The sequence below is a fragment of the Plutella xylostella genome, chromosome 5, assembly GCF_932276165.1.
Source record: "Plutella xylostella chromosome 5, ilPluXylo3.1, whole genome shotgun sequence".
NCBI classification, from domain to species: domain Eukaryota; kingdom Metazoa; phylum Arthropoda; class Insecta; order Lepidoptera; family Plutellidae; genus Plutella; species Plutella xylostella.
Genome location: NC_063985.1, coordinates 612,661 through 623,220, shown reverse-complemented (window position 1 = coordinate 623,220; position 10,560 = coordinate 612,661). Strand labels below are relative to the sequence as shown.

The following is a 10,560-nucleotide window of genomic DNA, read 5'->3' as shown; positions in this document are numbered from 1 at the left end:
CGTTGGGGCGTTCGTTGGCCGTTCGTTAGGCCGGTCTGTACAGTGCTTAATACGCGACGCTTCACTCCAATCACGTACTTAATTTATTACGTTCCTTGCTCCCTCTTGGTCCACTGCATCAGCCTGCATCGGTGTTGTGATTCGTGCTTGACGAAACGTGATAATGTCACTTTGACATTTTTACCGTCAATGTCATTGTCAATCTCCAATCAGCTGATTGTTCAAAATTTCAAAACAAAACAGTTTGAAACACACAAAAATATTTTTTTAATCAATAAAATAATTAATATCACAAGAAATGGACAGTTGCTTCATAGATGTAACAGTGGAGTTTTTATGCGTGGCTTTTCACAACATTCTGTACTACACCTCAGTGTACCCGCGAAGCATATTTGAAACAAGACGAAAGTATAGCATGGTGGTGTACCATTCCACGCATCCTGAAGTGAACCAGTACATAGATCTTTGTCTGAAAAGTGTAGCGGAGTGTCTGAAGAATGGCCAGCTCAGTCGCGTGGTGTTCGCCGTCACTGACGAATCACACCAGCCTGTCATGAAGTTTACATTCGACTTGAACAAAAGTGATCACTTCGATGAAACTGTTGATGCATACTTGGTGCAGTGTGAACAGAACTTAAGAGCGTTCTGCCTCTCCCTTTCGTCTTTAACCTCAAAATTCAAAGAACTACCCGAAGACAGCAGTTTCACTATTCACTTACATACAAATGAGTCAAATGCAGTTGCTTTAGAGACTAATCCTGATTTAGAGGACTTTCCATTAGTGGAAGTGAAGGAACAGACACAGGAGGCTGAGAGAATAATACCAATAAGACAATTTTCAATTAAAAATTATAATTTTGATACATACATAGAATTATAACATCAGTTTATATTATTTAATACCATTAGCATCAACTACACAATACTATTTACAAGTGAAACTAATATGAAGGTAAAACAATGTACAACATGATACACATAATTAAGTGCAATATTATGTAATTAATTGAAATTAGAATGAATCTGTATAAATATTTATAAGTATGCAAGTAAATATAAGTTTCATATCAAACTTTCATCTTTATCTAACTTCACTTTCAGGCATCTCAGTCTTGAATAAATCTCATCCCAATCAATATATTGCCCAAATATTTGCCGTACATTGTTGGGGCTGTCCTCGTAAGCATTACGTCCATGCAGCAGCCTGATGTTATCAAATGCTAGAATATTCCCAGGCTTAGTCCTAAACTTTGCAGAGAATTTCAAGTTCAACTCCATAAAGAGTGTATGAGCTTCATACCATGGATTGACATCCTCAATCTTTCCAATAAAGTTACTGCCTCGCTGCGGTATGGAGAAGTTGATCCTGGCTATCTCACCATGTTTATCAAGACAAATGACGGGCGAGCGATGCAGCTTGAAGAATTCATTGCCAAATTCCACTCCTACATCCTTCCATTCCACTTCCACTTCAGTGAGCAATCTGTATTGCTCTGGATAGTTTTTCTTCATGTAGTGGGCTACATAGTGTCCATCAGAGAGTACATTTTCCCCACCATTGCTCTCAGTTTGCACTAGACAGTGCAGCATATTGACCCCAGGACAGTATTCATAGTATGGCAGGTCGGTGTGCACTTGCAGATTGCTGGACAAGTATGCCACATTGCTGGTATTCGGCACATGCTTCACTACAAACTGAATGCCGTAATGTGTCTGTTTTGGAAACCCTACCTTGGATATGAAGTTGGTCAAAGCTAATTCACTGTCTGGCGCATTTTCCACTAAAGCCACTCCATGGACTGACAGCTGATGCAGAAAATCATGCAGAGCTTTATCTGATGTGAGGAGTTCATTATAATCATGCTTCGTAAAGACATTCCGAAACTCATCACCATGCCATGTTACTTTCGGAGGTTTATACACTGTGTCCGTGTATTTCTTCTGATGCTCAGGGACGAAGCTTCTGATTTTGAGCCAGTTCTTCTTGAACTCTGACTGGTGGCCGTCGCTCCAGGCTATGTGGACGCTGTGGTCTGTGTGTGTGACGCGTGTGGTGCTGACTTGAAGGTTGAAGGTGGCCCAGTCGATGGTGCGGCTGCGCGCGGAGGGGTGGTAACACTGGGCGCACTGGCAGTTGTCTCGCAGCCACACTGCCGGGAACTTCAGTCTTTCCCCGTGGATGTCTAACGACACTATCTCATTCCCAGTCTTCTTAGTTAGCACATCTACACTGTGAATTCTTTGCACTTTTGTTACACTGTTTTTCGACTTGGCAACTGCGGTAGTAAGTAATTCAGAGTTGATAATTCGCTTTAGAGCAAACATTGTGGACGGGCCCGTGTGTACAACTAATTAATTGAATAAACTGGAGTGTAATACTATCTAATAATTGTAGTAGGTTTACTTAAAGTTGAATAAATAAGATAAAGTTGGTTGACATTAGTTGATAAGGTCCACAGTCTGTAGGTACTAATGTGACGTCATCATTAGTAGCTCTCATTATTTTGAACTTTGGTCCCACCACTTTATGTTTGCTCTATCTAACCGGATCTCTCGTTTATAGTATTAATTATGGCTTAAATTCAATAACGAACCAAGGCTCATATTGAAGCCAACTATTTAACTCAACTGCCTACCTATCTAGTTCCCTAGAAATTCCTATACCTACTTAATAACAAAAAAAATATCGTAAAACAATTATATTATCTTGATTTATTTAGAATAAATAATATAGAAATAATAATATAAGTACAATCAATATATTACAGTAGTCTTTGAATACAATAGCGATTCTGAAGCAAGCAAGGCTGAGAGCTGCCAAAACTAATTTGCACATATTAGGTAGGTATTTACGTAAATACGATAGGTTTTGTCTTTGTTGTATTTAAGCGCAATGTAGTATTACATTGCGCTTAAATTAATCTTCATTCGTTCATTGACCATCTTGTGCTAACCGGCAACAGCATACTTAGTTACATACTTAATGTATTCGTCAATATACCTATTACCTACATAATGATCATGTTTATTCATGGTTAGGTACTATTGTTAAGTCATTATTGGCCCATAGTATGTTTGATGCCTTGATGGCCCTAGTCGCCACTACTGCGATCCCGAATGACACCTTGTCGATAGGCTATATTATATTTGTGTTTAATAGTTCCAACATTTGCCGACAGGGGCGCTTATCAAAATACAAATTATTGGTGAACAGAGCCTATCGAATGATCTATCGAGAAGTGTTAAAATTATTCAAGTTCATAATTAAAGTAGGGTAATTAAAGCAGTGTCTGTAATCAAAGCTGCACTTTGACGCGGTGGTAGGCGTTGCTGAGCACGCCGCGAATGTTCCAGATGTTGTCAAACGTCTCCGGCTGCGTGTTGAAGTTGCTGTCTGTGGCCTTCACCCATAGCTCCACCTGTTGGGGGAATTGTCGACATATCAGTCAATGGAGCCGCTCCAAAAGTGCACCACAACACTTCTTTCTCGTATTACTACATGGTCATAATATTGTGGCGGACACCTAGCCACATAATTAACAGATGGCGCTCGGAACGCAACACACAACAATCGATACCGCTATCAGCCGCGATGTAGGATTTCATAGAGCTTTTGCTTCGATTCCATACATTTGTGTGTTGCATTCCGAGCGCTATCTGTTGATTATGTGGCTAGGTGTCCGCCACATTAATATCATTATCAGTCTACCTCTGTCGTCGGAACGTAGGTACATCCTGCTCATCATGCGACGCGAGGTCCTTGGCAGTGGAATGTTAAGGATATGGAGCTCAGACTATTTCTATAACTTGTGGACCTTCAGCGGGCTGCTGTAAGATCCAAGCCAGAAGAGGAAGTTGATAAAACCCCTCTACTGAACAAGGAAAGGAGCTATAGAGACGCCTCACTATGCGCTCTCAAAGGTATTCACGCTTGCGATATCATCAGCCAGACGTAGTGCAGCGAGGTCCTCGCCACATCTTCCCGCGAGGCAAGTCGAGGACAGTTTATATTTTGTAAAATATAGCATGAGGTCTATGTCACGTTCAATTGACAGATCGTTAAATCGAAAAAATTAAATCTATGGATTTGACAGCTGTAGAAGAGCTCTTGCTGTACCTATTTTAGACACCCACCTCACTACCGCCACACGCCACCCGCCGGCACTCTCGCCGTCCACAGCAGTCACGCGTAGTGTACGGCGGGCGGCGCGGGGTCGAGCCACTCCTCACACGAGGCAGCTCGAGGATGGCTCCACTTTGTAAAATATAGCATGAGTCCTACATGGCAGCTGTCAAATCCATACATTTCATTTGTTCGTTTTGAAAGGAAAGCCAATTTATTGACCTGGCTCAAGGATCTGTCAATCAAACGTCATAGGACTCTTTACAAAGCATAGAGTCGCAGATATGTATATATAGCTGCCGCTGTGTCAGCCTGTCACTTATCAGCAACGGTTTCGAGTCTAGTTCTTGGTGGTTTCACTCAATAAATTAGTAAAAGTCATAAATACATGGGACGCACCTCACTACATGATCCCGCAGGCACTCTCGCCGTCCACAGTAGCCACGCGTAGTGCTGGGCGGGCGGCGCGGGGTCGGCGGCGGCGCAGGCGCACGGGCGCCACGACGCGCCGCGGTCCGTGGATATGTCCACGCGGACTATGCGCGCGCCGCCGCCTGAGTAGGCGTAGCCTGGGGAGGGGAGGGTGGTGTTAGAAAGTGAGATTGAAAAAGCAGAAAGAAATGCTCACCTAGTTCGGTGACTTGATATACAGTCTGGCAAGAAAACATTTTTTTGGGCTGGTAGCCCTACTCAAGCATTTGGGAAAGGTACTTGGGTAGCCAATGGCCATATACTAGACCATGTATTAAAGACGCCCCTATTAATATCTACTCTTTCTTTCCAGGCTGTAGCTTAGGGCTTGTAACCGTGGCGAAAGGATTAACCAGTCAGATTAGCATCTATCATCGAGTTCCAGTATGCCTTTAGTGCGAGCGATAGGTCTGATAAATTATATCGCACGTTTAAAAACCTCAAGTAAACATACCTCTAACAACAAGCTCATCCTTCTCCCGCTTCACATCGCAGATGTATGACGTCACAGGAAGACTATACAACGGCGGCGCGGAGGCGAAGTCCACGGTCTCCCACGTGACTGAAGGGTTCAAGGAGCGGTAGTCCGACGTGTGCCAGTGGCCCTTGCTCTCTTCTGTTGACACCGTGATTGACTCTGTTGGCGGTAGATGGCGTTGTTTAATGTTTTAGTTAAAGTGAGGGAGGTCAAGTGGGAAAGGTGGAGTAGTCAAAGGATAAAGCGCCATTTACACGACGCAAGTTTCTTGCCAGTTGCGCATGGTTTAATCATTGTTTAGACCATACAAGTAATTTATTGCCTCAATTTAATTGTATGTGACAAGTAAGTATTTACAATAATAATAAGTGGAATAACTAAGGTTATTTAAATCTACCTTTAAGCTACAATTACAGTAAAGTTGACCGTTCATATGCCTATACCGAATAACGGATCACATCGATATCGACGCATCATCTGATGGAGGTTTGAAAGAGCGATCGGCGATAGTAGTTCATTTGAAGTCAGAAAAACCAAGCCACAATGGCCAAAAACCTCGTAACAACCACACAAAGCCCTGTTCCCACTGACCCAGCCACTTGACGCTGCGCACGGCGGGCGCGCCCGGCACCAGCACTCGTAGTGGACAGCCGTGGTCGCGAGGTAGTGGTTCTCCGTTCATTGTGCGCGCTAGTAGCACCTGCCGGGAGAAATAATGGTTATGAAAGTATAAGGCAAAGAAACTTAACCCCTAACCCCGCTAAAGGTCACGGAGGGCCTATCACGGGCTAACGTGGCAATTCGATAACTTTTTTTTTATGTTGTATTCTTTTTCTTTATTTTTTCTGTTTTTGTTGTTCATTGTGTCAAAATGTTTTCTTTCTTTCTTTTCTTTATTTCTTTCATTTTCGATACTACACAAACAAACGGAAAAAGAACAGCGCCAACGTAGTCGTAATGGCAGCTGTCTGCAGAGAAGAGGAGAAGAAGTCTCGCGAAAGCACAAATTTCGCATTAGAATACACTTTAGGGCTCCTGCACACGATGCCGCCGCCACGCCGTCGCCGCGCATTCACACTGTAGATAAGAGTCGCGCGAAGCCCGCCACCGCGCCGCCACCGCGCGCGTTCACCTCCCTCCCTGTCGTTGCATTAATTCCATTACCGGCCAACCCATGCACGTTCGTATGCGGCCGGTAATGCAATGAATGCAACGACAGGGAGGGAGGTGAACGCGCGCGGTGGCGGCGCGGCGGCGGTGCGGTGTCCCTTAGAATCAACTAGAATAATTGAGAGTGTAGATGAACCCTAAAATATTATGGCTGTGTAAGTAAGGTTACCGCGCACCGATTTGATTCACCCGGTGACAGCACATATTCGTACTTATTTTCAATTATTTAGTACATATCGTATTTATTTTCAATTATTTATCATAGTATCTAATGATTTATAATGATGTTGAAGACATATAGAGTAGTGTCACACAGTACCTTAGCCCGTGGGTCCATGACCATGTGCAGCGGCATGGAGGTGCTGAAGTGATGCCCCGTCGCGTCCAGGTCAGCGCCGTTGAACTGGAACATACAACAAAACATTCAAACATATAGACGAATTGACAACCGCCTCTTTTTTTCAAAGTCGGTAATAGTATTTTTTTTAAACAAAACACGCACTCACGCCTTGTACTAATGTACTCCCTTGCGGGGTAGGCAGAGGTGCATTGCTGCACCCACTTTTCGCCAGAGTGTTATGTTAGTCCCAATGTAATAGGGGGCGGGCCTATTGCCATTTTACGGGCACATCCAAGACCCGAGAACAAATATCTGTGTTTAAACAAATATCTGCCCCAGCCGGGAATCGAACCCGGGACCATCGGCTCAGTAGTCAAGTCACTAACCACTACGCCATTCGGTCGTCAGTATTTTTTTAAGTGTGAATTTATGTTTCAGCGTGTCTTGACAAACACTATAGCTGAAATGTATGTGTTGTTATGTATCCTAATCAAATGGCTTTCCGAACATATCTGTTCCGATGAGAGCTCACAAAAAATATCTTCATTCTTTTAGAGTCTAAGATTGCTCATATTAGTAATTCGCCCTTGCGTTTATATTAGACTACTTAGGGTCAGTATACGTCTGCCGCATACTAAACTTAAACTCGAATTTCCACACTACGACAGCAACTCCGATATCACCATCCATTGCGTACCACGACATGCTTCCCCTCCACGTCCCGTTCACTGACGCCGCAGTGTATGAGCACGTCGCGCAGGTACACGCCGCCCCACACCGCGTTGCTGATCGCGCCGCCGCCCCACTCGATGCCTTTCACGGGTTTCACCTGGGGATGTTGTGGAAATTAGTTTTGGGATTTTTGTTGAAGTTGGTGTAGCGGTTAAACTGACTGAGGTTCTGGGTGGGATTAACGGCATAATTTGCTCTTGTTTATATCATTTAATCAACCTATTTGATTCCAACGATGTACAACCTTATATAACAAATAACTAACTAACTAACATAAAAATGCTGCTAAATACATTCTGCTTTTCAAGCGTTGAAATAGTACCTACTTAATATACAAATCCTGGAGACACCTACCTACATTTTGTAGGTGGAACCATAAGCATTATGTTAAGCTTTCATACACTTATCATTGATCATACTTCTTCTTCTATCCAATATCTACTACCATAGAGTAACGAGTACTAGTACTGCTACTACTACTGTACTTGTTATTCTATGCTACTACATACCTTATTCATCTCGCTCCGGCGATTCCCCGCGCACATCAGCGCCGCCCTGACGGTGACCTGCGGGAACTTGTCCAGATCTTCCATAGAGAAGCTCCTCGCCTCGCCCCCCGCCTTCCCCCCCTCCCCCCGCACGGTGACAGTTACACGGTGGGTGAGAGGGTCCAGCTCTGGTACTGCCATGTGTTGACGCACGAAGAATAGGTCACTGGGGAGGTAGAATTCATTAGCAGAATGTGATGGATGGATGTCTGTTACTCTTTGAAAAACGGCGATTAGCACAAAGGGACCTTTTTATGTCAGAATCAGAGCCTTTTACGACGATACGATTTAGGACGATGCTTGCAGGAAAATCTAGTAACTAGATCATACATATAAGAAATAAGTAGGTAGAAGGAAGTAAGTAGAGATTTCAAACAAGTCCGCATTGTTCTATGGTAGATAAGGCGAAGCGACGCTAGACCTAAATTCTAGTACTTAACTGTTAGATTTAAGTTAGTAGAGATAAAATAAATCGACTGTAGCTTACTTAGGAGTGTCAAAGTGATCAACTTGAATCTTAGGAGGTACTTCAGCATTGAACGGCTTAGCTGTCTTCACAATGAGCTCCTTCCGTCGGTAGGGCTCCTTCGCCCAGAGCTCGTCGTTGGAGTGGTCTACTATGTCGTCTTCGTGTAGGTTTCCTGAAACCAAAGCATTTGACTACTAAGCACAACTGTGAAAATATGAATTCTAAGCAGTTTTTTTTCTGCAGTGAAAGCATTATTGCGCTCGGCAGAGGTATATCCAGCATTGTGTGATTGATTATTTAATTATGAAAAACCTACAATCGTGTTTATTTTATTGAACAAACAAAAGAGCCACCGTGAGTGTACTTTGGGTGCACTCTGGGCAGTCAGTGAGTGATGTTAATCTAACTTCGAAATCCTACATGACAAACCCTAGTCTACCTGTTTGTCAGCAATACAATAAGAAGAGCATAAACATAACTTACCAATCCTATAGCTCTCAAGTACTTCATACACCTGCTTTGTGTGGTGCATGCCGTAGACATTCCAGAATGGCTCAATGCTGAGTCCCCCCGCATTCATGATCTGCTCGCCTCCGGGGTGCGACACGAGGAACTTTGTCACATCATACACTCCGTTCTTGTATATCACCCAGAAACTTTTCCTGTGGATTTAGTAATGGCATTTGTAAAGTGGATAATTATATTTTTATATTTTGTACATTTGGTTGTACATTTAAGATCTGCACTGGGCTCTCTTGAATGGATTTTTTGTGCCTATTCCCATGGTCTAAATTCCATTACTAAGCTTTGGTGGTAATCATTTTATAGTAATATTATTTAGATTTATTACTTTGAAATCGAGAGACACAGTAATTTTATATTAGAGGGGGCATCTATAGACTGCTGAAGTAGTTTTCCTATAGATCAGTTACATCTAGCTAGCTATGCATATTGGTGCAATAGTTTTTGCCTTACTTGTTATCATGCTGGCTGACTTCATCTGCCCTGAAGGTGGGTAGGTCGGGCCTCCTGGCTCCGGCTTCCGCAGGAGAATCGGCACTGCCACCACTGCTTTCCTTGCCCGTTGTTGAAAGTTTAACTAGTTAGTTTCATTTCATTTAAGTGGAAATAAATAGTAATGATTTAAGTATTTAGAACAGAACTGTATACTAAATAAGTTTTGTTCTTGGACTAAGTGCATTTGGTACTTAAATTTTAAATAAGGTTAAAGAGAAATGTAATTTAATTTGCTGTAATTGTTATTCAAAAAACATCAGGCATGCTTAAAGTAATAATGATGATGCTAACTTATCACTAAGTATTTCATACTAATTAAAGAGCTTCCACTATGTTATTGTATTTTAGACGTTTCCTTATGTCTGGTAAGTAAAGTTGGTTTTCCTTTGCAGTCATCAAATATGTATGGGATTTCGAATGTCTAAAAACCAATAATATAATGGACAGAGTATAAAAATATTTGAATACAAACAACAAATATGAGTGTTAGCAACAATTAGGTGCCTTACCTTTATGAGAGGACACTAGAGCGGCTCCAAGAAAGGCCGCGCCGATGACTCTCTGATACTTGAAGCCCTGCGTTTGCCTCGAGTTCTGCCCCTGGTATTCATCATACTTCTGATCTCGAAATAATACAGACACCACATTAGAGAACCTAATGGGACGGGATAGCGTTCTGGAATGATAAAAATAATAGTGAAACACGCAGATAACATAAAAAGAGGTGGTGACGAATGTGTTAAAAAAGTTATTTCAATGTTTACTTACTTCATTAACGCAGTTTTTATCATTTTCCTGCCGTCGGTATAGTACCTGTTGAGTTACTGTTATGTGAGTAGTAAAACTGATTTATCTATTGCGTAAGCATACTATCTGACCCTAAATAATGATAATAGATACTGAATTTGTGTTAAATTGTGGATAACAACAACAAAACAGCGACTTTCGAAAAACACAGCTGTTCCTTATTGTCAATTTGACGTTGACAGTATGTCAGTATGACATTTACCTGACAGTGACAGCAGCAGATGAAATTTGATAGGTTGATCTGTGAGTGAGAGGCAAAATCCTTCTTCTGAGGCCTTTTAGGGGTATACCAGAGGTTTAAAAGTACTGTTGTAATCTCCTCCCCTGCACCAAACCCGTATTATTATCTTATGAACAAGTCCAATAAAAAAAAACTGCTTTCGTAGCTTAAAATCACCTTTCAGA

At 42.3% G+C, this 10,560-nt stretch overlaps 3 protein-coding genes across 3 annotated transcripts; 1 reads left to right on the top strand and 2 right to left on the bottom strand.

The window, feature by feature from the left end:
* Nucleotides 1-168: 168 nt before the first annotated feature.
* Nucleotides 169-977, top strand: LOC105390518 (mitotic spindle assembly checkpoint protein MAD2B). The gene has a single exon (XM_011561832.3). The coding sequence runs from the start codon at nt 299-301 to the stop codon at nt 878-880; it is 582 nt and encodes a 193-aa protein (XP_011560134.3). The 5' UTR covers nt 169-298; the 3' UTR covers nt 881-977.
* Nucleotides 833-2,359, bottom strand: LOC105390519 (gamma-butyrobetaine dioxygenase). The gene has a single exon (XM_011561833.3). The coding sequence runs from the start codon at nt 2,323-2,325 to the stop codon at nt 1,063-1,065; it is 1,263 nt and encodes a 420-aa protein (XP_011560135.3). The 5' UTR covers nt 2,326-2,359; the 3' UTR covers nt 833-1,062.
* Nucleotides 2,360-3,277: 918 nt separating this feature from the next.
* Nucleotides 3,278-9,658, bottom strand: LOC105393365 (sulfite oxidase, mitochondrial). The gene is made up of 11 exons (XM_048633174.1): nt 9,640-9,658; nt 9,307-9,430; nt 8,815-8,993; nt 8,350-8,503; nt 7,824-8,028; nt 7,280-7,411; nt 6,562-6,645; nt 5,664-5,772; nt 5,049-5,231; nt 4,523-4,692; nt 3,278-3,419 (listed from the first exon to the last, which is right to left on the bottom strand). The coding sequence occupies exons 1-11, from the start codon at nt 9,656-9,658 to the stop codon at nt 3,297-3,299; spliced, it is 1,482 nt and encodes a 493-aa protein (XP_048489131.1). The 3' UTR covers nt 3,278-3,296.
* Between the last annotated feature and the right edge of the window lie 902 nt (nt 9,659-10,560).

What these genes read in the sequence shown, in the direction of transcription:
- LOC105390518 (XM_011561832.3), top strand. Translation starts at nt 299, where the DNA reads ATGGACAGTTGCTTCATAGATGTAACAGTGGAGTTTTTATGCGTGGCT.
- LOC105390519 (XM_011561833.3), bottom strand. Translation starts at nt 2,325, where the DNA reads ATGTTTGCTCTAAAGCGAATTATCAACTCTGAATTACTTACTACCGCA.
- LOC105393365 (XM_048633174.1), bottom strand. An exon ending in GATCACTTTGACACTCCTAA is followed by an intron (nt 8,029 to 8,349) that starts GTAAGCTACAGT and finishes CTACCTCCCCAG; the next exon opens with TGACCTATTCTTCGTGCGTC. An exon ending in GCCGGAGCGAGATGAATAAG is followed by an intron (nt 7,412 to 7,823) that starts GTATGTAGTAGC and finishes CAACATCCCCAG; the next exon opens with GTGAAACCCGTGAAAGGCAT.